Source organism: Anser anser, assembly GCF_964211835.1.
Source record: "Anser anser genome assembly, chromosome: 2".
NCBI lineage: Eukaryota > Metazoa > Chordata > Aves > Anseriformes > Anatidae > Anser > Anser anser.
This window is the reverse complement of record NC_139721.1, coordinates 583,923-606,501: the sequence shown is the minus strand read 5'-3', so window position 1 is coordinate 606,501 and position 22,579 is coordinate 583,923. Positions and strand designations below refer to the sequence as shown.

The following is a 22,579-nucleotide window of genomic DNA, read 5'->3' as shown; positions in this document are numbered from 1 at the left end:
CCCATTCGCTGAGGGGAACGTCAGTCAGAGCGGCGCGCCCGCCCTCCGAGCGGACAGCGCCGGGCCCCTCCCGGAGCGGGGCGCTCCGAGTCCTGATTGGCTGCCGGGGACAAAGACGGGGGCAGCAGCTGCCAATCAGGGGCGGGGCGGGGCGGGGCTCACGGCACCGCCCGGGGGGGGAGGGGAGGGCCCGGTGCTCGGGGGGGGGGCACCGGGAGGGGGGAGGGGGCACCGGGGGCGGAACGGGGCCGGGGGGGGGGGCCGGGAACCAGGAGCGCGGATCCCGGCTGGGCGCTGCCAGGCGGCCCCGCACCCCCCCCGCCCGCAGCGCGGCGCTGCCCGGGGCCCCTCGGGGCCGCTCCGTCCCGTCCCGTCCCGTCCCCTCCCACCGGGACCCCGGTCCGCTGCCGCGCCCCCCCCGGCCCGCCCCGGCCCGCCCCGGCCCGGAACCCCGCTCGCGGTGCGCGTTTCCCCACCGGCGGGCGGCGGAAGTGCCGTGGCGGCGGCGGCGCAGGGAGGGAGGGAGGCGGCGGCGGCGATGGCTCTGCCCGGTGCCCCCGCCCCGGCCCCGGCCGCGGCCCCCGCGCTGCCGCCGCCGCCCACGGTGCTGATGTCGGTGCGCGTGGCCCTGGAGCAGCCGCCCCGCCGCCCGCCGCCGCCCGCCGCCCTGCTCCGCCTGCAGCTCAGCCTGGAGCCCGCGCCCGCCGGGCAGCGCCGCTTCCGCCTCGGCCTGCGGCAGGCGGAGGAGGCCGGCGGCGCGGTGAGACCCGGGGGGACGGGGGGACGGGGGGGGGCGGGGCGGGGCGGGACGGGACGGGGGGGCGGGGGGGGGGGGCCCGGTGCCCGGTGCCCAGTTCCCCGGTGCCCGATTCCCGGTTCCCCGGTGCCCGGTTCCCCGGAGCCCAGTTCCCTGATTCCCAATCCCTGATTCCCGGTTCCCCGGTGCCCGGTCCGCGCGGGGCTGCGGGTATCCGGCAGCAGGCGGAGCCCCCGCTGTGCCCCCCGGGGGCGGTGCGGGGCCGGTGACCCCCGCGCCCCTCACAGGCACCGTGCCCGTGCCCGGCCGCTTCCCCGGTGCCCGGCGGCGCGCTCGGGCCTCGTTCCCCGTGGGCCTCGCTGCCCGGTGCAGCACCGAGCACGGCTGCCGGCTCCCGGTGGCTCTCGGTGGGGCCGGGGGTCGCTCGCCACGGACCGGTCCCTTGGGGGGAGCCTTGGGGCTGCCAAACGGCCCCGGTGACTCCCCCGCTCCTCACGGGGAGTGGGGGCAGAGGCGAAGCAGTGGCGGAGCCCCCGGTAAACGTGTGCCGGTGCCGAAGGGGTCTCGGGGAGCTGCGGGTGCCTCCAGCTCGGCCCCTCTCAGCCCCCCACGCTGCACCTGAGCTGGGGCTGCTCCCCAGGGACCCCAGGGGCAGGGCCGAGACGCTGGAATCGGGGCGTGAAGGGGGTCCCACAGCCCACGGGGGAACCGGGCCCGGTGCTGTTCGCCCCGCGGCTCGGGGACGCCTCCTGCCCCCGAGGTGTCGGTGCTGTGAGCGCAGGCATCGGCTGCCAAAACAGGCGTTCGGCCTGAAGTAGGGAGCCAAAAGAGCAGTGGCCAACCCGGCACCTCGCGAGTCTCATTTTAATAAAACAGAGAGGGAAAGAATGGATCCAAAGGGTTCGGAGCTGTTCACACGCTCAGCTCAAAGCCGTTTGCGTGCCCCAAGCTGCTTTGTGAGCTCTTCCTTCTCTGTCAGCCCTCCCGCAAGGGCGCCAGCTCTGAGAGCAAAGCAGAGCCTGGTGCTGTCTCGCTGTGGGAGCTGTGATCGCACCCAGCGAGCCAGGCGTGGGTCAGGCCGTCCACGGGAAGCCCAAATGCAGGCGGACGGGCGAAACGATGCTGTGCTGGCAGAGCCGTGACCCGGGGCGATAACACACTTCTTTATGGTCGCCGTCCCTCTCAGGCAAACAGCACTTTGCTCCAACTCTCTCGCTGGGCAGGGAGACGTCGGCTTTCTCCTTTGTTTCCCTCCCTTGTAATGCCGGCGATGGGACGGGGCAGTGGCTGGAGGCTCGGCAGGAAGCCGGGCTGGGCCCAGGGGAAAGGAAACCGGCGGCGGTTTCGCCGCCTTCCTCCCAGCGCCGTGGCGGTGCGGCCCCGGTGCTGCGCAGGGCGGGCGGCGCTCGCCGCCTTCCTGCTCGCCGTGGTGCCGGGGGGCTGCAGGGCACCCGGTGGCTGCTCCCGAGGTGCTCCCACCTCGTCGGAGCCGAGAGCGACCCCTGAGCTCGGAGCTGGGCCGGGCTGCGTGAGGATGGGGTCTCCTGGCCAGGATGGGGTCTCCTGGCCGGGGGCACGCTGCCGGTGCCCGTCGGGAGCGGGCAGCGCAGAGCTGTGCGTGGAGGGGCTGCCCCCAGGTTTGTGCCGGGGAGGGAATCGCCCCCCAGGAGCCCCGGTCCGAGGGCAGGGTCACAGGACGCGGGGCTGCTCTGGGAGCCGGGGACGGGGCCTCGTCTGGGATCAGCATTCGGGGCTCCTGCCGGTGAGGGGAGGGACGTCCCCGCGTCCCCTGCGCCGTGCCGTAGGGGTTGTCCCTGCACCGGGCGCATCGCTCGCACGCAGCGTGCCTTCCTCCTGCCGTGACCCCCCCGCCGTTCTGCTCCCCCCAGAGCATCGCCGAGTACGACCTCAAGGACATTTCCTACACGGTGAAGAGCCCCACGTGCCACGAGCTGGTGGTCTTCGGCTCCCTGGACGAGCCGATGGTGTTCAACTTCGAGGAGGAGCGGGAGGCGCAGAAGTGGTGGACGATCGTCAGCAGCTCCCTGCGGGAGGTGCAGAAAGGTCGGTGCCAGGTCCCCGGGGGGGGGACGGCCCCGTGGCGATCGTGTGCGCCGAGCGCTCCGTTCCTGGCGCCTGGCCTGGGACGGCCGGCGTGCCCCGCACGGAGCGGGCCAAGGGGCACAATTTTAATAATTGTTATTTTAATGTTGTTCCAAATAATTGGGGTGCGTGCCCCACCAGCTGCTTCGGGGAGCGGCGCCGTGCTCCCAGGGAGGCTGGAACCCTCTGCGGGACCTCTGAGGGGCTCCGTAGGCTCCGAGCGCAGACGCACGCCGTGTTCGGAGCCCTTCCCAAGGCCCGCTTGCCCTGGAGCCCGAAGGAACTCTGAGGGCCCCGTTGTGGTGTGGCTGCGTGTTGTGGAGCACCCGGGGGGCAAGGAGCCCGCACGAGGCAGGGCGTTGGGGTGGGAGGGAAGCTGCTCGCTGGGAGGCAGAGGAGAGCAGCCCCGGTGGGGCTGGGGGGCGCAGAGCCTCCTCCCCTCCATCAGGGCAGCCCCGCGCCCTCAGGAGAGCAGCAGCCACGTGCTCACAGGGACAGCGGGCTGCCCACTGCTGCCTGACCTCGGTGAGCCCTTGGGATGGGGTTAGGGTCGGCTCTGCCTTTGCCCCAAGCTGCCTTGCACAGCCCGGGGCTCCCCGTGGAGCTGCATGGGGACGGCCGCGGGTGGCGGTCACCGCTCGGGGCAGCGGCACTGCCCTGCTCTGATGCACAGGATCCCAGAGTCACCGAGGTTGGAAGAGACCTCCAAGGTCACCCAGCCCAACCTCTGACCTAACACTAACCAGTCCCCCACTAAACCATATCACTGAGCTCTATATCTAAACGTCTCTTAAAGACCCCCAGGGATGGTGACTGCGCCACCTCCCTGGGCAGCCCACCCCAATGCCTAACAGCCCTGTTGGTAAAGAAGTTCTTCCTAATATCCAACCTAAACCTCCCCTGGCGCAACTTTAGCCCATTGCCCCTCGTCCTGTCACCGGGCACATGGGGGAACAGACTGACCCCCCCTCGCTGCAGCCTCCTTTAAGGTACCTGTACCAATGCCCCCTGCTCTTCCCCCAGCCTCCGACAGCAGCAGCACGCTGGCGTCCCAGGCCTCGTCCCTGCCCGCGGCGGCCGGAGGCAGCTCTGCAGATCGGGACCCGGAGGAGGCTTTGTTCTCAGAGCTCTCCAGGAAAGGTATCTGAGGGGCGAGGTTTCTTGGCTCCTGACGCGTGCCGGGAGTTGCCGCAGGAGACGAGGGCTCCTCTCCAGGTCCAGCCGCTCCCCGGTCTGGGCCGACAGTTTTGGGTGCAAAGTCCGAGTCCTGTGGGAAGGAGTTCTCTGCGGGGCAGGGGTGGGGGCCGCGCATCCCGGCTCTCCAGGGGCTCCAGAAACGCCCCATGGGGCTCCCACCCGCAGCTCTCTGGCCGTGTGCCACGGGGCGCTGCTCAGCTGCTCCTGCCCCCTCCGCCCACCGGCTGCCCGGCAGGCAGCACACGGCCGGGGAGCCTTTGCAGAGCTCCTGCTGCTCACCGGAGCTGTCTGGGTCCGGCCCTGGTCGGCTCCCCGGTGCTGTTCTGGGCTGGACGCGAGGCTGCGCCGCACGGTGCCGCTGCTGCAGGGCTCTCCCTCCCGCCCCTGCAGAGGACCTGGCGCTCCAGCTGGCGCAGGCGATCGAGGACGGCGACGAGGAGGCGGCCGCGCAGTGCGCCGTGGCCCTGGCTCGCCAGCAGGCCGCCCTCAGCATCCTCCTGAAGGAGTCCAACTACCCCGCGGACGACATCAGGTGAGCCCCGCTGGCCGTGGCGCTCCTGGTGCCGGCGTGCGGGTGCCTTGTGCTCCTCCGTGTCCCCTCCCGGGCCCTGGGGTGACAACGCAAGGGGCGACGGTTCTGAACCGAAAGAGGGCAGGTTCAGAGTGGGTTTAAGGAAGAAATTCTTCGTCATGAGGGCGGCGAGGCCCTGGAGCAGGCTGCCCGGAGAAGTCGTGGTTGCCCCATCCCTGGAGGTGTTCATGTGGGCTGGATGGGCCGTGGGCATCCCGCTCCACTGGGAGGTGTGCCTGGGTCAGACTGGTCAGACTGGGTGACCCGTAAGGTCCCAGACCGTTCTGTGAGCTGCCCCAGGGGGAGCTGTGCTCGCCTGGATTAACAAATTATGGATGGGGAAGCACGGGAATACAGGGCCATGGGGAGCTGTCCTTGCCCCACAAAGTGGGGCCGGCAGGGAAGCCAGCGCCTGGGGGTGTGCGTGGGGCCAGGCTGCGGTCGCTGCCAGCTCAGGCAGGGCCGGCGGCCTCGGGCAGCTCGGGGTTGTTAGGAAAAGGCGAGGGAGCGAAGGGCAGGCCCCTGCCCGTGTCGGATACGGGGCGGGGGGGTGATCGGGCACAGAACAGCCTTTGCAGGAGGACGGGGGGAAAGTTTAGGGCTCTGGCGAGAGTGAGGCTGCGGGGAGGCGGTGAGCGGTGCAGGGAAAGGAAATGTTTGTTCACGCGTCCGGGAGCAGATAAACTGAGAGGCCGAGTGAGCTTAGGAAGCACCAGATTTAAAGCAGGTGGAAGGAAAGACTTTTTCACACCGTTTCTAAGCACATGGTGGAAACGGTTGGCACAGCTGTTTGGAGGCAACAAAAAGAAATATGTCGATGTACAGACTGAACAGAATCGGGGGAAAGCAGGTCCCACGTGCCTGTTAAACACGAGGTGCAGCCGCCAGCACGCGCGCGGCAGGGTGCTCCAGTTCCTGCGGCGCGCTGCGCGGGGCTGAAACGCCGGCACCGGGCAGCGCGTCGGGGCCGCGGGGGGCTCGGAGCCGTCGGGTGTCCCAGCCCCGAGCCGGGCGGGCGTCCTCTAACGGCACCTTCGTCTCTGCTCCAGCATGAACGTCGGCGTGGAGGACGCGACGTCTTCTGCCAGCATCGTCCTCAGGGTCCAGGCTCACACTACAATAGCGACACTCAAGCAGCAGGTACGGAGCCTCGCCAGCTGGGCACGGGGCAGGGTCTCGGGGTGCTGAGCCCCAGGAAGGGCCCTGGAGCCCCGGGGTCGGGGCAGCCCCTTTTCTAAACGCTTGTGCCTGCTGTGCCGGAGCTGGGCTTCCCGCCTGCTCCTCACCCTTTGCGGAGCTGGTTCTTCACCGGTTCTCCTGCCGGCCCATGCGTGATGGTGTGGTACCAGCCCCCGCCGAGCCCCACAGCGGGGTGGGAAGCTCCCGGGAAGGTGTGCTGGGGATGCGGTGGGCTTACCTCTGAGCTTCTCCCGCCGCCCAGGTGTTCCAGGATTACGGGTTCCACCCCCTGGTTCAGCGGTGGATCATCGGGCAGTGCCTGTGCGTGGATGAACGGACAGTTTCCTCGTACGGCATTCGCAGGGATGGGGACACGGCCTTTCTGTACCTGCTCTCGGCGAAGAGGGCCGAGCTCACCCAGCAGCGCTACGAGGAGGACCAGGCGCAGCTCCTGCTCAACTCCATCGCCTCGCTCAGCGACAGCGCCGGCGCCGGGGAGCAGCGCAAATACAACACCCTGCCCAGCATGTCCCCCAAGAAAGGTCCGGTTGCTGCGCCCGTCCCCGTGGCTGGCGGGCAGGAGGGGCAGCCCGGATCCTGCCCGGATCCTGCCCAAATCCTCCCCGCCTTCACGCGGCGTGTGGTCTGCTGGTGCCAGACCCTGCGGGAGGGAGGGTTTGGGGGGCTGCTGTTGCCTCTGCTCCTGTGTGGGTGAGGACAGGCGCGGCCCCGAATGGGGTGTTCGGAGTTCTCCTGGCCCTGGGCCCGCGCTCAGACCTTGCCGTGCAGGTGCTGAGGGGCTGAGCGGCCCCTTTGGTGCTGAGCAGAGCCGGGCTCTGGGTGCCGATCCCCTCGGCCTCAGGAGCGCACCGCGTGTCCGCGCTCTCTGTGCCGAGCACGTTCCGGGGGCTCTGTCCCGGCTCAGCCGTGCCTGGCTGCTGCCCCGTCTCCGTGCCGCGGTCGTAACGCGCCGGTGTCCCCGTCTCTCCTGCAGCGTGGGGGAGTGACCCCAGCAGGAAGATGGACATCAGTGAAATCAGCCAGCACCTGGACATGATGCAGATCGGCGACCTTGTCAGTAACCAGCCACCGTCGGCTTCCGCTGCCGCCTCCCTGCCCTCGCCGGTGCAGGTGGGTGGCCCTGCGCCCCCCGGGCCCTGCTTCCCCCTGCACGCTGTCCTGGGTGCTGCTGGCCGAGGGTGCCCACTTCCCCAGGCCTTGTTCCCCCCTCCCTTCCAACGCGCATTTCCCAGCTCCTTCACCACCTCCGCGTTCTCCGCAGGCGGGCTGGTCGTGCCCCAAGTGCACCTTCATCAACAAGCCCACGCGGCCGGGCTGCGAGATGTGCAGCACAGACCGCCCGGACGACTACGTGGTCCCCTGCAGCTACAAGCCCGACGAAACAGAGCTGTGGAGGATCCAGCAGGAGCAGGAGGGGATCCTGCAGTACCAACAGGTACCGGGGCCCGGGCAGCAGCCACTCTCCCTCTGCCCCTGCCGGGCAGGATCGGTCCCCGGCAGGGCTGGAAGGCGTCTCGCGGGCGAGCGGATCCCGCGCCGTGCTGGGAAGCGGGCACAAAACCGCGGGTGGCAGCAAAGAGGGGCTGCTGCAGCCCCTTCCTCGTCCCCCGGCGGGGCAGGCGGTGCCTGCCGCTGGGCGCGGGGCTGGACGATGTGCTGTGTTGTGAGCGTGGCGTGCGCTGGTGTCTGTTAGGGGTGGTCACTGCTGGCCCTGCTGCATGCTGCCACCTCACGGGGCTCTGACCGGTGTCGCCAGCGCCTGTGGCCACCCCAGGCGTGGGTGGCAGCTTCGGGCAGGGCAGGGCAGGGTCCCAGGACAGTGACGCTGCGGGAGGCACGCAGCACGCGCTCTGGCTGTTCTTTCTCTTGCCTGCTCACGCAGCGAGGTGCGTGTCAGCCGCTGCACACAGGGAGCTGTCGGGCTGGGCTGCGCTGTCTCTGCTGGAAGTTGTTTCCTGCAGGCGTCGTAGAATCGCGCGTGGGGCTCTGGTGGGAGCCCCCTCCCCGCTGTGGGGCGCGCTGTGGGGCGCGGGGGCATCCGGCTCAGCCACTGACCGAACCTTCTCTTCTTTCTTTTTTCTCTTGTGCTGGGACCCCGCTAGGAAAAGGGAAGGAGAGAGGATGGCTCAGCTGCGCACTGCGTCTTGGGCTCGGGTTCCTTGGATGACTTCATCCACCTGTCCTCCGAATTCTGCTAGCCGCCCCGTGCCTGGCCGACCCGGATGCCCCCTCCCGCCCCCCCGGGCAGGGCCCAGTGCCCGCCGCGCCCCCCCCGTGCGCTCAGCGGCTCCGCCGGCCGCTGGCCACCTGCGGGTCCGGGCTGTAGACACGGCACCTCCCCGTGGGCCAGGGGCCCGGCTGGGAGCTGGGGAGCGCAGGGTCCTGCCCCACGCAGGGGCTGAGCTCCCCTGGGAGCAGGGAGCACGAGGGGCTGGGACCCTTGGTTGCGGGGTCGGACACTGCAGGGACGGGGCCAGGCTGTGCCCATGGTGCTGGCTGGGGGGGAGCTCTGTGGGCTGTGAACCCGGCCCCCGCCAGACCCCTGGGGCTGTGCCGGACGAGGGGAGCCTTGGTGTGCCGTTGGGGCTCTGCTTTCCCCCTGGCCCCCCAGCCCTCCACCTGGACACAGCCCCTGCTACCAGCAGCCCCGCTGGGCTCGCGTGCGGGCTGGGCCCCCCCTAGAGTGGCACTGAGTGGAGGTGAGCGTGGCCGTGCTCGTGCCACGTCCCCTTTGTGAGGGCTTCAGGGCAGAGGCAGCAGCACTGGGGGAAGCGGTCGGTGCCGTGCAGTGCCACAGTGGCTCGGGGGAGCAGTGTACCAGTGGCCCAAGGAACCGCGGTGGCCCTGGGAGCTGGATGGGGTCACGGCAGCAGGGCCAGCCCCCAGCCCTACAGCACTCGCTGCCCTGCGTCACGCACAGTGAACTCGGTGGTTCCCTGTTGTACTGTGTGGGCTCACCCCGCGGGGCTGGGCTGCAGGGAAGGACGGGCCCCTCTGCTCCATGCGTGGCCGCGCTGCGACGCTGCAGGGGTGCAGAGAAACCCTTCCCCCATTAAAGCCTTCTCCCACCCGTGCCGCTGTGCCCTCTCCTCGCGCCGCCTTCACTGAGGGGCTGCCCGGGGGGGGGGGCTGCCGTTCTGGGTGGGTTTCATGAAATTAAACGTCAGAGCAGTTGGTGGGGGCTGGCTCATGGGACTGCACAAGAGCAGGGGCGATGGGGCCATCCTGAGCTGCCCGCACCGGGCCTGGTGCTGCTGCGCCGCAGTCGCTTACACCAGGGCAGGGCTGGGATGGGGCTGGGATGGGGCTGGGCTGGGGCACGGGGCAGGCGAGTGTGGTCCCTGTGTGCGCACAGAAACGCTGAGTGAACGGGTTTGGGGCCGCAGCGCTCCCTGAGCAGGGGGTGAGGTCAGCAGCAGCTTGGACACAAGGCAGCACCGTGTGCTGGGGGCCCAGAACCCCCCCTTTGCACCCTGGGCTGCACCAGCAGCAGCGGGGCTGGGGGCGAGAGGGGGCTCGTGCCCCTTGGTCCCACTCTCCCGAGCCCCCCATTGCAGCACCGGGCCCAGCACAAGGACACGGAGCTGCCGGAATGGGGCCGGGGCGGCTGCGGGGTGCCTGGGGCTGGAGCAGCTCCGCCGTGGGGCCGGCTGAGGGCTGGGGGTGCTGGGCCTGGGCAGGAGAAGGCTCCGGGGGCACCCCCCGGCGGGCTGCGGTGCCCAAGGGGGCCGCAGGAGAGCCGGGGGGGTTCCTTTGTGGGGACGGGAGTGACCAAGGGGGTGGCACCCTGCCCATGGTGGGGGTGGAATTAAATGGTCTTTAAGGTCCCTCCTAACCCAAGCCTTCCTACGACTGTGACAGGACGGGGCTGACGGCTTTAAGCTAAAAGAGGGGGGTTAGAGGAGACATAGGGAAGAAATCTTCCGTGCTGGGAATGGTGAGGCCCTGGCCCAGGCTGCCCAGAGGAGCTGGGGGTCCCCAGCCCGGGCAGCGTTACCGTCGGGCCGGACGGGGCTGGGGGCAGCCTGAGGGGGTGGGAGATGGCCCTGCCCGTGGCTGGGGCTGGACGGGGTGCTCTGTGAGGGGCCCTCAGACCCAACCCGCTCCGCGGTTCTGCATCAGACGTGGGGAGATGGGGGCTGCATCGTGCGCTGGCCTCAGCCGCACAGAGACCTCTCAGGGCTCCGCGTCGCCTCCCCGTGTGGCCACCAGCCCCGTGGCCTCCCCGTGAGCGGGGCCCTGCAGGGGCAGGGTGAATGCGGCCCCCCCAGCCCTGCCCCAGGGACCTGCCCGGGGCGCCCGGTGCCGGCAGAGGGGGCCTGGGGGCGCGGGGGCTTGGCGGGGGCCGGGTGGGGGCCGCTCTCACCCAGCCGCTCCCTGCCCGCAGGCGCTGGAGGCCGAGCGGCTGAGGAACTTCCAGCAGCTGCTGCAGCTGGAGGAGGAGGTGCTGGTGCCCAACCGGGAGGTCCTGGAGTGCCGCATCTGCTACCAGCAGGTCGCCCCGGGAGAGGGGGTGCTGCTGCGCGAGTGCCTCCACAACTTCTGCAGGTACCGCGGGGCCGAGCGGCGCGGGGTCCGGCCTCCAGCGCCCTGCCCCGGCGGTGACGGCGCGCCTGTTCCCGCAGGGACTGCCTGCGCCAGGTCATCAACTACAGCGAGGAGCCCGAGGTGGCCTGTCCCTTCCGCGACGACTCCTACGCCTGCAGCAGCCACCTCCAGGAGCGCGAGATCCGGGCGGTGAGTGGCGCCCGGTGCCCGCGGGCAGCGCCGGGCTGCGCGGGGCCGCGTCCTGACCCTGCCCCGTCCGCAGCTGGTGTCGCCGGAGGAGTACCGGCGCTTCCTGGAGAGGAGCCTGGTGCTGGCGGAGCGGCGCACGCAGAACAGCTTCCACTGCAAGACCACGGACTGCCGCGGCTGGTGCATCTACGAGGACTCGGTGAACGAGTTCCGCTGCCCCATCTGCCAGGCCCTCAACTGCCTGCTCTGCAAGGTGAGCGGGGCGGCCGCGCGGCCCCCTTCAGCGTCATGCCCGGGGGCGTGCGGCGGGGCTGAGCGCTGCACCTCTGCCCCCCCCCAGGCCATCCACGAGGGGAAGAACTGCCGGCAGTACCAGGACGACCTGCAGCTCCGGGCGCAGAACGACGCGGCCGCCCGGCAGACCAGCGACATGCTGCAGGTGGGAGCACCGCGGGGTGCCGGGGCTGACGGGGAGGGTGCGGGGCCCGTCCCCGCCTCCCTGACTGCTGCCTCTCCCCACCAGACCCTGGTGCAGCTCGGGGAGGCCATGCACTGCCCCACGTGCCACATCATCGTGCAGAAGAAGGACGGCTGTGACTGGATCCGCTGCACCGTCTGCCAGACCGAGATCTGCTGGGTGACGAAGGGGCCGCGCTGGGGGCCGGGGGTAAGCACGCCTGGGGGTGGACCCCCCCCCCCCCTCCCTGCACACCAGTCCCTTCCCAGGTCACGGTCCCCATCCCTGGTCACAGCGGGGTCTGGGGGCCCAGGACTGGGTGCTTTGGGCCCCCCTGACCCGCTCTCCTCCCCGCCAGGGACCCGGGGACACCAGTGGCGGGTGCCGCTGCAACGTCAACGGCCAGAGGTGCCACCCGCGCTGCCAGAACTGCCACTGAGCGCCGGCCTGGCCCAGCCCCGTGGGACGGGGGCTCCAAGCAGCCGGGCGGGAGCCGTGCTGCTCACCCCGGGGATGGCCCGGGGGGCGCTGGAGCTGGCGCAGCTGCAGCGCGGCCCCAGCAGGGCCCAGAGAGACGCTTGAGAGACGCTTGCAGTAGCAGGGGTGGCGGCAGGGCCACGTCCCCCTCGAGGCTGGCGGCAGCCGGGGATGGACAGGAGGGATGCGGGGCCGGAGGGGGGCGGGCAGGGGCCAGGCCCCACGCGGTGCCGCAGGGCCTCCACGCAGCCTCTGCCGGCAGCGGAGCTCCTCGGGTGCGAGCGGCGCGTCCTGGCGGTGCAGGGCATCCCAATAAAGCTGTCTGTGTGCCACGTCCGTGTGACATCCTAGTAAAGCTGTCTGTGTGCCACGGCGTCACCTTCAGCCCTGTCACAGCACTGGGGCCTGCCTCAGCACCAGAGATGGGCCCGATGGGGTTAGCCCCTGCACGGCCTCTCCCCGTGCAACGGACCCGCAGCACGCACAGACCACACGACGCTTCCCAGCTGGCGATTCAGATTTTATTCCCACGTCCCCAAACTGTAAACACGCAGGCACCGTCCCCCCACCCCACGTGTGGCCAGCAGTGCCTGCGGGCGCAGAGCGCGATGTTAAATAACCGAGCTGCCGTGCGAGCGGGGAGCACGCGGTGCCCGCTGCACGCTCCTCCCCGTGCCCCCGAGGGGCCGCAGGGCGGAGGTGGGGGCACCCCTCTCCTCCCACCCCTACTTGGGAGGCCGGTAGACCATTTTTCTGCTCTTCAGAACCGACCACTTGTGGCGCTTCCAGTAGTAGGTGAGGGATATCAGAAGGCTGGAGATCATCAGCATCTGGGGGAAGGAAGGCATCGCGCTCTCTGCCCCCCAGGACCCCCTCTGCACTGGAAGGCTTTGGGGCCCCCTGGAGCAGCAGGGAGGGGGCAGCGCCGCTCCCCTGGGCCTCCCCCCCGCCCACCCCTCGCCCAGGCCCCAGGCTGGCTCTGACCTTCAAGCCCATCCGTTTGCGGTGGTCGTGCTCCGGCTCCGCCGCCCACCGCAGGAACGTGCAGACGTCCTTCGCGATCTGCGACATGGTGGCCGGAGTGCCTGGGGAGGGAGGAGGGAGCTGAGCACCCCCCGTGGGCTGGGTCCGCGCCCCACGGCCCCCTCTTACCGTCATCGAACTCCAGGATCTCGTTGTAGATGGGGGGGGCCATGCCGATGGCCTGCCCTGGGAAGTAGGGGTTGTAGTGCAGCCCCTCGCGCACCGTGACGCCGGCCGGGGGGTCGCAGTAGCCGGTGAGGAGGGAGAACACGTAGTCCTCGCCCCCGTGCCTGCAACGCAAAGCCCAGGATGTCAGCATCGGGCTGCAGGGTGGCGGTGCCGGGGTCCTCCTCGCGTCACTGGGTCCGCGTGGGTCCGGACCCCCCGAGCCGAGTGCCCGCGGCACGGCGGCCCCTTACCGGGCGTTGACGATGTAGCTGAGGTCAGGGGGCAGCGCCCCGTTGTTGGCGGCTCGCGCCGCCTCGGGGTTGGGGTAGGGCTTGGGGAAGTAGTCGGAGATCTTGCCGGGGCGCGTGAACATCTCCCCGTTCTCATCCGGGCCGTCCACCACCTCCACCTGCGGGCGGGAGGGCGCTGAGCCGCGGGCAGGGGGTGGGGGGCCGGTGGCGGGTGGGTGGGGGGGTCCGGGGCTCGCTCACCTCCTCGGCCAGCGCCTTGGCCTCCTCCTCGGTGTGCGTGACGCCGATGAGGTTGCGGAAGGCCAGGTACTCCATGCTGTGGCAGGCCGAGCACACCTGCTTGTACACCTGGTAGCCGCGCCGCACGCTGCGGGGGAGAGCGCTCAGTGCCGCGGCCACCCCGGGACCCCCCGGGACCCCTCTGGGTCTCCCACTGGACCCCTCCGGAACCCGCCCCCCAGACCTCCCCAGGACCCCCCGGACCCTTCTGGGTCCCCCCAGATCCCCCCCAGACCCCCCCGGTCCCTCCCCGCCCCCCCGGGACCCCTCCAGGACCTCCCCAGTCTCCCCCTGGACCCCTCCGGAACCCCCCCCCCCCAGGACCCCCCAGACCCCTCTGGGTCCCTCCAGATCCCCCCGGGGCCCCCCCCAGGAGCCCTCCAAGACCTCCCCGGTCTCTCCCTGAACCCCTCCGGGCCCCCCCGGTCCCCCCTCCCCGTTCCCCCAGGGACCCCTCCGGGTCCCCCCCGGACCTCTCCGCCCCCCCCCCCCCGCAACTCTCTGAGTCCCCTCCGGTCCCCCCCGGACCCCCTCCAGGTCCCCCCCCCCCAGCCCCTTGCAACCTCTCCGGTCCCCCCCGGGACCCTTCCGGGTCCTCCCCCGCTCCCTCCCGGACCCCCTCCGGGTCCTCCCCCCCGCCCCCTGCGGCCCCCCCCCGGTTCCCCCCGGCCCCCCCCGCACCTGCCGTGGTCCAGCGCGGCGAGCAGCCCGCCGTGGCTCCAGGGGAAGCCGGGCGGGTGCATCTCCAGCTCGCCGGCGCTCAGGGCTCCGTGCAGGGCCAGCGCGGCCCCGCCGCCCGCCGCCAGCGCCCCCAGCGCCCCCAGCGCCACCGCCCCGCCGCGGGGCCGCCCCCACGAGGAGGCGGCGCGGGCCTGGGGGGGGCAGAGCCGTCAGCGGGACGGGGCAAGGGCACCGCGGGGCCCGGCCCGGTTCCACCCCCCGCCCCCGTCCCCTCCCGGTCCCCCCCCCCGCTCACCCCGGCGGGCGCTGCCCGAGGCCGCGGCGCCAGCAGGAGGCGGCCGCCGGGCCTCAGCGGGAGCCGCCGCACCGCCACCGCCGCCATCTCGGCTCCGCTGCGCTGCGCTCGGCCCCGCTCCGCCCGCCCCGAGGTCGAGGGGACGCCGCGGGCCCGCCCCGGACGCGACGCGAGCAGGAAGGGGCGGCACGGCCGGGAGGGAGCCGCCCGCGCACCGGGGGGGGGCCGAGCCCCGGGCGGGGCCGCGTTTATTGGGGGAGAGGGGGACGGCACCGGGGGGGGCGGGGGGACCGGCACCGGGGGGGGCACGGGGACAGGAGCGGGGGACACCGCGACAGGGCGGAACCGGCATCGGACCAGGGGAACCGGGACAGGACCGGGGGGAACCGGCACCGGGGGGTACAGGCACAGGACTGGGGGGACCAGGGGGTACTGGTACCGGGGAGAAGCCGGACAGGACCGGGGGCAGCGGGGGGTATCGGCACCGGGGGGAACTGGGAGGAATCGGGACAGGACTGGGGGCACCGGGCTTACGTGCAGTGGGCACTCCCCAGTGCTTCCCCAGGGGGCTGAGCCCACCCCAAGACACCTCCACTCCCCCCCTTGTCCGTGTGTCCATCCGTGTCCATCTGTCCGTGTGTCCTCCATCTGTCCGTGTCTATCTGTCCCTCCATCCATGCCACGCTGTCTGTCCCTGTGTCCATCCATGCCCGGGTGTGCGTGTCCCTGCCAGGGTGTCTGTCCCTGTGTCCATCCGTCCATGCATCTGTCCGTCCCCGTGTGTCCATGCCCCCCGGTCACTTCCAGCAGAGCACGTTCCAGAGCAGCAGCCAGCAGGGGTACGTGAGCAGCGCGAGGAAGGGGAAGGGCAGGGCGCCGTACAGGTGGTGCTGCAGCAGCCCCTCGGCCAGCGCCTGCAGGAAGAGCTGCCAGCCCTCGGCCAGCCCCGCCGGCCGCTCCTCCAGCTCGCGGTGCAGGAAGATGCCCAGCAGCAGCGTCACGGCCGGCGTCGACAGCACCAGCAGCGCCGCCAGCACCGGCCTGAGCGGGGAGGGAGAGCGCGGCTCAGCGGGGTCCGGGGACCGTCCCCGTCCTACCCCGCGGGGCCCCAACTCACCTGGGGCCGGTGGGACGCACGGCGGCGGCGGCCGGGACCATGGTGGCAGCCAGGAGGAAGCCCAGGGAGAAGTTGAGGAGGGCGGCGCAGCTCAGCTGGGCGGCCAGGTACAGCAGCGCCAGCAGCTTCAGCGTCATCCAGCCCCGGTCGCTTCCCCCACCCGGCAGCGCCCTGCGGGCAGCGAAACGGGCTCAGCACCACGGGCTCAGCACCACGGGCTCAGCACCACGGGCTCAGCCCCACGGCACCCCGCGGCCACCCCCTGACCTGTGGGCGCTGTGGGGCAGCGCCATGCCGGCCACGTAGATGGCGATGAGGGTGAGCACCACGGCCTCCGCCTCGGAGACGGGGAAGTGCTGGGTGGCCACGCGCTGCCCCAGCACCGGCAGCAGGTAGAGGGCGAGCCCGGCGGCATGGCACACCAGCAGCGGCGGCACCAGGGCCAGCAGGCCCGGCCGCGGCTCCTGCGGGAGAGGGCAGCGGTGGGGCTGGTGCTGGGGCAGGGCCTGGCCCCGCCTCAGGGAACTGAGCCACAAAGGGTCCGCAGGCACCGGGACTGCAGGTGGGGAGGGAAGGAAGGAAGGAAGGAAGGGGGAAAAAACAAGAAGGAAAAGGGGGGGACGCAACACAGAAGCCCCCTGACCTCCGCCACAGCGTGGGCAGCCCCCTGGTCCCCGTCCCAGAGCCGCTCGGCCGAGGCCGCCTCACATTTGTTGAGTTGCATCCACAGGTCCAGGGCGTGAGCGTGCAGTCAGGGAAACGAGCGGAGCTGCTCCAGCAGAGCCCCCCCAGCCAAACACCCCCAGCCCCTGGACCCCCCCTCCCACAGTCCCCTAGGACCCGGCCTGGGTCCTCCCCCCAGCAAGGATATCTTGAGGACGAGGACGAGGATGAGGAAGCCGAAGGCCGGCATGTAGACGCCGATGGAGACGAAGCGGGACAGCGAGGGCAGCAGGTAGAAGAAATAGGACTGGTGCAGCCGCTCCAGCAGGTTGTTGAGCTTCCGGAACATTCCCTCCAGCGTCCTGCAGGGACTGGACTCAGCGCGGGGCCCCCCGGCCCCGGGTACCCCCCCAAGCCCCGGGCACCCCCCCGGCCCCGCACTCACTTGCCCACGGTGGTCATGTCGTACTTGTACTGGCGGAAGCTGTTGATGCCGCGCACGGTGATGGCCTCGATGTGGTAGCGGAGGAAGAGGCCGTGGTCGCCCTGGGGCCGCCCCGAGCCCTGCTTGAGCACCATCAGCAGCAGCGTCTGCAGGCTGTGCGCGTAGGCGGGCAGCGTGTCCCAGTCGGAGCGCTGCAGCTGCGGGACGGCCGTGTCGGAGCGGGCACGGGGACCACCAGCCCCGGCGCCGCACCGCCGCCAGCTCACCTTGCCCTGGATGGTGCAGAGCAGCCCGTTCTTCTGGCAGAAGGCGTGGAAGAGGTTGACCAGGTCCAGGTTGGGCAGCTGCCCGTTCAGCCCCTCCACCGCCACGTCGAAGCTGGTGACCACGTCGCTGCTCAGCTCCAGCGCCACGGCCGCCTGGATGGCCCCGGCGCGGCCCAGCGTCCCCGAGGACTGCATCTCTGCGGGCACCGCGACGCTCAGCGCACGGGGGGCTCCCAGGGCCACGGCCCCCAGCCTCCCCGGCCTTACCGGTGACGTTGACGTCGTGGTAGGCCTCCAGCCAGGCCTCCATGCCCAGCAGGTCGTGCTCGTTCACCAGGAAGATGATGTCCTTCGCCCAGTAGATCTGACCTGAGCGCAGGCGTCAGCCACGGGGCAGGCTCTGGGTGCTGCCCCCCGGGAAGCCGGGAGCCCCCAGGGAGGCTTTGGCCACCCAGGCCCCACAGAGCACAAGCACGGTGCCGGGCTCACCTCGGAAGTAGGCGGCCAGGGCCAGCATCAGCCCCACGGCCTGGCTGTTCTGCGTGCCCTCGCTGCAGGGCACGCTCAGCACCAGCGACTCGGTGCTGGCCGCGCGCGGCGCCCGCAGGATCCCGTAGACGTTGGTGCCCTTCACCATCTGCGGAGGAAGGGAACGGGCTGAGCCGAGGGGACCCCGGCGATCATCCGGCCCGGCCCCCAGCTCCGCGAGGGGCAACCTGAGAGCGACCCCCAAACACTTCAGCACCGCAGCCCGCCGGGGGGTGCCCCCGGAGCCTTCCCCTGCCCAGGCCCAGCACCCCCAGCCCTCAGCCGGCCCCACGGCGGAGCTGCTCCAGCCCCGGGAACCCCCGCGGCTGCCCCAGCCCTGCTCCAGCAGCTCCGTGTCCTCGTGCTGGGCCGGGTGCTGCAGGGGGGTCTCGGGAGAGCAGGGCCGAGCCCCCCCTCGCCCCCAGCCCCGCTGCTGCTGGCGCAGCCCAGGCTGCAAAGGGGGGGTTCTGGGCCCCCAGCACACGGTGCTGCCTTGTGTCCAAGCTCTGCCCACCAGCACCCCCAGGTCCCTCTCTGCATTTCTGCTTACGGCCGGGCCCTCCTGGCCACCCGCTGCTGCGGTGCTCGGCAGAGCCAACCCCCGGCACCACCAAACCCCGGCACCGTCCGTGCAGGCGGAGGCCCCGCGGAGCCCCCGCAGCCCCATACACGCGGCCCCTACGCACGTATCGCTCGCGGCTCTCGTCGGGGAAGGGCAGCGTGCGGGCGAAGGGCTGCTTGTACACCTCCAGCCCCAGGCCCCACATCGTCTTCTCCAGCCAGGCCACGGGGATGCCCCTGGGGAGAGGCGGGGATGGAGCCGTGTGGGGACCCCCCGGCCCCAAACCCTGCCCCGAGCCGCAGCGGGGGCGAGCGGGGGGGGTGCCCCCGTTTGTCCCCGGCCCTCACCCCGCCTTCTTCTTCTGCGCGGCGAAGTCGCGGGCATAGGTGAGGGCGCGCTCGCCGTGCGGGAACTGCTCCTCCACCATGGTGGAGCCCATGGCGTTCTCCGACATGTAGGTGCGCGGCGCGAGGGGCGGCAGCGCCATGGCCAGGAACCAGCCCAGCCCCGCCACGTAGCTCAGCACGCTGCGGGAGGGCACGGCCGTGAGGGGCGCGGGACCCCCCGGGGCGCGGGACCCCCCCGGGGCACGGGGCCAGCACTCACCAGAGCGGGGTGTTGAGGCGCACGACGAGGCGGGACAGCGCCCGCCGGCAGTGGGGGTCCGACAGCAGCCCCATGGCTGGGGGGGGAGCACCGAGGGGGTCCCCACAGGCCCAGGGCTGCCCCCAGGCCCCCCCGGTGCCCCCCGGGCACCCCCAGAGGAACCACGGCCCCGTGCCCAAGTGCAGCGTTTGTGCCCCATGGATGCACCTGATGGCCCCACATCCACCCCGCAAGCAATCCACAGCCCCCTGCTTACCCCCCAGCCCCCTGCCTGCCCCCCATACACCCCCAGCCCCCAACCCCAACCCGCCCCATACCTGCCCCACACGCACCCCATGGCTCCCACACCTACCCCCACACGCACACAGCCCCTGTACCTGCCCCAATGCACCCCCAGCCCCCATACCTAACCCCCCAGCCCCCTGCCTGCCCCACACCCCCCTTGGTGCCTGTACCTGCCCCCCAAGCATCCCACCACCCCCGTACCCGCCCCACACGCACCCCACAGTGCCCACACCTGCCCCCCACACACCCCACGGCTTCCACACCTGCGCCCATGCACCCCCAGCCCCCACACCCAACCCCCCCAGCCCCCATACCTGCCCCCCACACCCCCACAGTGCCCACACCTGCCCCCAAGCACCCCGCCGCCCCCACACCTGCCCCCCATGGACCCCCCAGCCCCGAAACCTGCCCAAACGCCCCCCCCAGCCCCTACACCCGCCCCGCACGGCTCCCACCGCTGCCCCCCAGCCCCCATATCCGCCCCCAGCCCCTACACCCGGCCCCAAGCACCCCGTGGCTCCCGTACCTGCCCCCCCAATGCACGCCCCCCGCAGCCCCCCCCCGGTCCTGCCCCCCCCGCCCCGCGCCCACCTCCGGGTCCCGCCGCCCGGCCCGGCCGCGGGGAGGAGCCCGCAGGCACCGCCCGGCCCCGCCCCGCGCGTGCGCGGCTGGGGGGGGAGCCCTGGGGGCGGGGCTTGCCAGGGGCGGGGCCTGTCAGGGGCGGGGCTTGTCAGGGGCGGGGCCTGTCAGGGGGCGGGGCTTGTCAGGGGGCGGGGCGTGGGGCCTGCAGGGGGAGGGGAGGGCGGAGGGGAGGGGGAGGGCTGCGTAACGGGTGTGCGAGGAGCCGGGGGGGGGGCAGGGGGCGTGCACCAGGAGCTGTGCCCTGGGGTGTGCAATGGGGGCGTGCAAGGCGGGGGGCAGCGTGTGCGTGTGAGCAAGGAGCCGAGCAGCAGGGATGCAGGGGGGTGTGCAAGGAGCCGTGCCACGGGGGGAGCGGGGGGGGGTGTGTGTGCAATGGGGGCGGGTGTGCAATGGGGGCTGGGTGTGCAATGGGGGCTGGGTGTGCAATGGGGGCGGGTGTGCAATGGGGCACTGCAAGGCGCCAGGCGCTGTGGACGGCCATGCGGGGCTGGGGGACCCGCCAAGGGCCCAGGACTGCTGGGCCAGGCAGGTGCCGGAGCCCTGGCACCAGGACCGGGGGCTGGGGGCTGCTCCGGGGGGGTCCCCAAACCCCCTGGGGTGGGGCTGGGCACGGCTGGGGGGGTGTGGGGGACACGGAGGAGCCCCCGGCCTGGGGACACATCACGGGGGGCACTTCCCCTCCCCTCCCCAGCTGCCCTCCCCTCCGTCCGTTATCACCCCTCTCCCATTGTTCAGCACTCGCCCCCCTCCTGCAGCAGAATGGCTCGGCGGGGGCCAGCCCAAAAGCTCCACGGGGCAGGGGGACACAGGGGGGGGGCTCCCAACCTCCCAGCCACGTCCCCGCCGCGCCCCGAGGGAGGTGACACAGCGGCGGCGGTGTTCGGGGCCGCCCTTTATTCGCCTCCCGGCGCCCCTGCTCAGTCCCCGAGCAGCGCGGTGACCTCCCGCACGTGGTCGCGCACCACGCCGTCCAGCACGGCGTGCACGGCCCTGCAGGCGCCGCTGGCCGCCTCGATGATGGCCTCCAGGTGGTCCTCGTGCAGGCGCGAGTCCATCTGCAGCAGCGCGATCTGCCCCGAGGTGGGCAGCAGCGCCAGGGCCGCCTGCGGGCCCCCCGACGCCTCCTCCACGTAGCTGAGGTCGGCCAGCGCCGTGTCCTCCACGAAGCCGGCCGAGCTGGCGCAGACGTAGTCCCGCATGGGGATGCCGGCGTCGATGACGGCCAGCGTGGCGGCGTTCACGCAGGCGCAGTAGTTGCCCCCGTCCGCCTGCAGGATCTGGGGAGCGGCAGCGCTGAGGGGGGTGCCGGCGGCTCCCGGTGCGGGGCCCCGCTGCCCCCCAGCACCCCCGGGAGCGAGTGGGGCACGGCCACACCTTGAGGGGCTGTCCCTTCTCCTTTCCTTTCCCTTCATTTTCTCTTTCCTTCCCTTTCCCTTCCCCGTTTCCTTTCGCTTCCCTTTTTCCTTTCCTCCCCTTTCCTTTTTCCTTTCCTTTCCCTGTTTCCTTTCCCTTCCCTTCCCTTTTTCCTTCCCTTTCCCTTCCTTCCCTTCCCTTTCCATCCTCTCCCCATCCTCGTCCCCCAAGGAGGAACTGGGTCCCCCCACCCCCATGATCCACAGAGGGATTGTGCCCCCCCTACATCCCTGCCGCCCACAGAAGGGCCATCCCCTCCCTGTCCCCCACAGAGGGGCTGTCCCCGACCCTTGTAAAGGGAAAATCCCCCGTTCTCCATGGAGAGGCTGTCCCCTTCTGCGTCCCTGTGCGCAGGGTGGGTGTGCTGTCCCCGTCCCCATGTCCCGCAGCGGGAACGCCCTGTCCCCATCCCGTCCCCATCCCCATCCCATCCCTGTCCCCATGTCCCACAGGGGGGCTGCCCCCTCTGGTCCCCACCCCCGCGCCCACCTGCACGTAGATGTCGATCTGGGAGCGGGGGTACAGCTCGGTCAGGATGGCGGCCTCGAAGGTCTGCTTGAGGTGCAGCGTCATCTCGCTCGACTTGCGGTCGCCGTGGGGCCGCCGCTTGCGCTCGCCCGTGCTGAAGGTGGCCATGCTGTACTGGCAGTTCACCAGCGCCCGGTCGGGCAGCGCCTTGCTGCGGGGGCCGCGCATCTGGGGGCACGGGGCGGGGGACAGGGTCAGGGGGGAGCGGGACGGGGGGGGCAGGTTGGGGGGTGCGGTGGGTTTGCGTGGCAAGGTTTTGGTAGCAGGGGGCCACCGGGGTGGCTTCTGTGAGAGGCATCCAGAAGCTGCCCCGCGCTGGGGAAGGGCCCCGCTGCTGAGCAGTAGGTGACGTTGTTTGTTCTTCTGTGGGGGGAGATTTAAGCAAAGGGGAAAAAAAAACCGCTGCCCCACAGCGGCTGGGAGAGAGGGGAGCGGGCGCCAGCCCCGCAGCCCCCAGGCGAGCGCAGCAGGGGGGCGGGGGTGCCCCGGGCACGCCGCAGCCTGTGGAGAGGCCCCAGGCGGGGCAGGCTGCCCCCGCACCCACGGCTCGCAGGGTCCCAGAGTCACCGAGGTTGGGAGAGACCCCCAGGGTCACCCAGCCCAACCCCTGCCCTAACACTAACCAGTCCCCCACTAAACCATATCCCTAAGCTCTGCATCTAAACGTCTTTTAAGGACCCCCAGGGATGGTGACTCCACCACCTCCCTGGGCAGCCCACCCCAATGCCTAACAACCCTTTCAGTAAAGAAGTTCTTCCTAATATCCAACCTAAACCTCCCCTGGTGCAACTTGAGCCCATTCCCCTCGTCCTGTCACCGGGCACATGGGCGAACAGACCGACCCCCCCTCGCTGCAGCCTCCTGTCAGGTACCTGCCGAGAGCGATGAGGTCTCCCCCGAGCCCCCTCTCCCCGGGCCGCCCCCCCCAGCCCCCCCGGCCGCCCCCCCCGGAGCGGAGCCCCCCCCCCCCCCGCCGGGCCCGGCCCCGCTCACCTCGTGCGGGCCGTAGACCACGGCGAGCGCCTTGGTGTTGCCCTGCTCGATGTAGGCCGAGCCGTCGGGCTGCGCGAAGACGCCCATGCGGGCCCGCACCTTGCGCAGCTCGGCGGCGCGGCGCCCGTCGGCGCGGTACCCCTCGTCCGACAGCAGCTCCAGCGCCGCCATCGCCGCCCCGGCCCGCCCCCGGCGGACTACGGCTCCCGGTACGCCCCGCGCCGGACTACAGCTCCCGGCATGCCCCGCGGCCCCGCCCCGCCCCGAGCCACCGCCCCCTCCCTGGCCACGCCCCCGAGGGGGCGGAGCGAGGCGCTGCCCGGCCGGGACCGGGA

At 71.7% G+C, this 22,579-nt stretch overlaps 4 protein-coding genes across 4 annotated transcripts; 1 reads left to right on the top strand and 3 right to left on the bottom strand.

Annotated features, from left to right (window-relative positions):
* The first annotated feature begins 254 nt into the window (after nucleotides 1-254).
* On the top strand, nucleotides 255-11,835 carry SHARPIN (SHANK associated RH domain interactor). The gene is made up of 14 exons (XM_083826363.1): nucleotides 255-760; nucleotides 2,647-2,821; nucleotides 3,884-4,000; nucleotides 4,448-4,589; nucleotides 5,678-5,768; nucleotides 6,070-6,349; nucleotides 6,802-6,938; nucleotides 7,090-7,263; nucleotides 10,216-10,376; nucleotides 10,454-10,565; nucleotides 10,639-10,818; nucleotides 10,906-11,004; nucleotides 11,089-11,232; nucleotides 11,381-11,835. The coding sequence occupies exons 1-14, from the start codon at nucleotides 539-541 to the stop codon at nucleotides 11,459-11,461; spliced, it is 2,115 nt and encodes a 704-aa protein (XP_083682489.1). The 5' UTR covers nucleotides 255-538; the 3' UTR covers nucleotides 11,462-11,835.
* A 163-nt stretch (nucleotides 11,836-11,998) lies between these two features.
* CYC1 (cytochrome c1) lies at nucleotides 11,999-14,338 on the bottom strand. The gene is made up of 7 exons (XM_083826367.1): nucleotides 14,197-14,338; nucleotides 13,902-14,092; nucleotides 13,182-13,308; nucleotides 12,942-13,099; nucleotides 12,652-12,812; nucleotides 12,484-12,584; nucleotides 11,999-12,329 (listed from the first exon to the last, which is right to left on the bottom strand). The coding sequence occupies exons 1-7, from the start codon at nucleotides 14,281-14,283 to the stop codon at nucleotides 12,225-12,227; spliced, it is 930 nt and encodes a 309-aa protein (XP_083682493.1). The 5' UTR covers nucleotides 14,284-14,338; the 3' UTR covers nucleotides 11,999-12,224.
* Nucleotides 14,339-14,388: 50 nt separating this feature from the next.
* On the bottom strand, nucleotides 14,389-19,343 carry GPAA1 (glycosylphosphatidylinositol anchor attachment 1). The gene is made up of 13 exons (XM_083826366.1): nucleotides 19,260-19,343; nucleotides 18,384-18,459; nucleotides 18,125-18,304; nucleotides 17,902-18,013; nucleotides 17,177-17,324; nucleotides 16,955-17,056; nucleotides 16,688-16,884; nucleotides 16,422-16,618; nucleotides 16,185-16,338; nucleotides 15,957-16,052; nucleotides 15,581-15,777; nucleotides 15,314-15,484; nucleotides 14,389-15,237 (listed from the first exon to the last, which is right to left on the bottom strand). Exons 2-13 carry the CDS (start codon nucleotides 18,455-18,457, stop codon nucleotides 14,994-14,996), a joined length of 1,872 nt encoding a protein of 623 aa, XP_083682492.1. The 5' UTR covers nucleotides 18,458-18,459; nucleotides 19,260-19,343; the 3' UTR covers nucleotides 14,389-14,993.
* An 839-nt stretch (nucleotides 19,344-20,182) lies between these two features.
* Nucleotides 20,183-22,454, bottom strand: EXOSC4 (exosome component 4). Its single transcript, XM_083826347.1, has 3 exons — nucleotides 22,245-22,454; nucleotides 21,213-21,419; nucleotides 20,183-20,587 (listed from the first exon to the last, which is right to left on the bottom strand). Exons 1-3 carry the CDS (start codon nucleotides 22,413-22,415, stop codon nucleotides 20,228-20,230), a joined length of 738 nt encoding a protein of 245 aa, XP_083682473.1. The 5' UTR covers nucleotides 22,416-22,454; the 3' UTR covers nucleotides 20,183-20,227.
* Nucleotides 22,455-22,579: the final 125 nt, after the last annotated feature.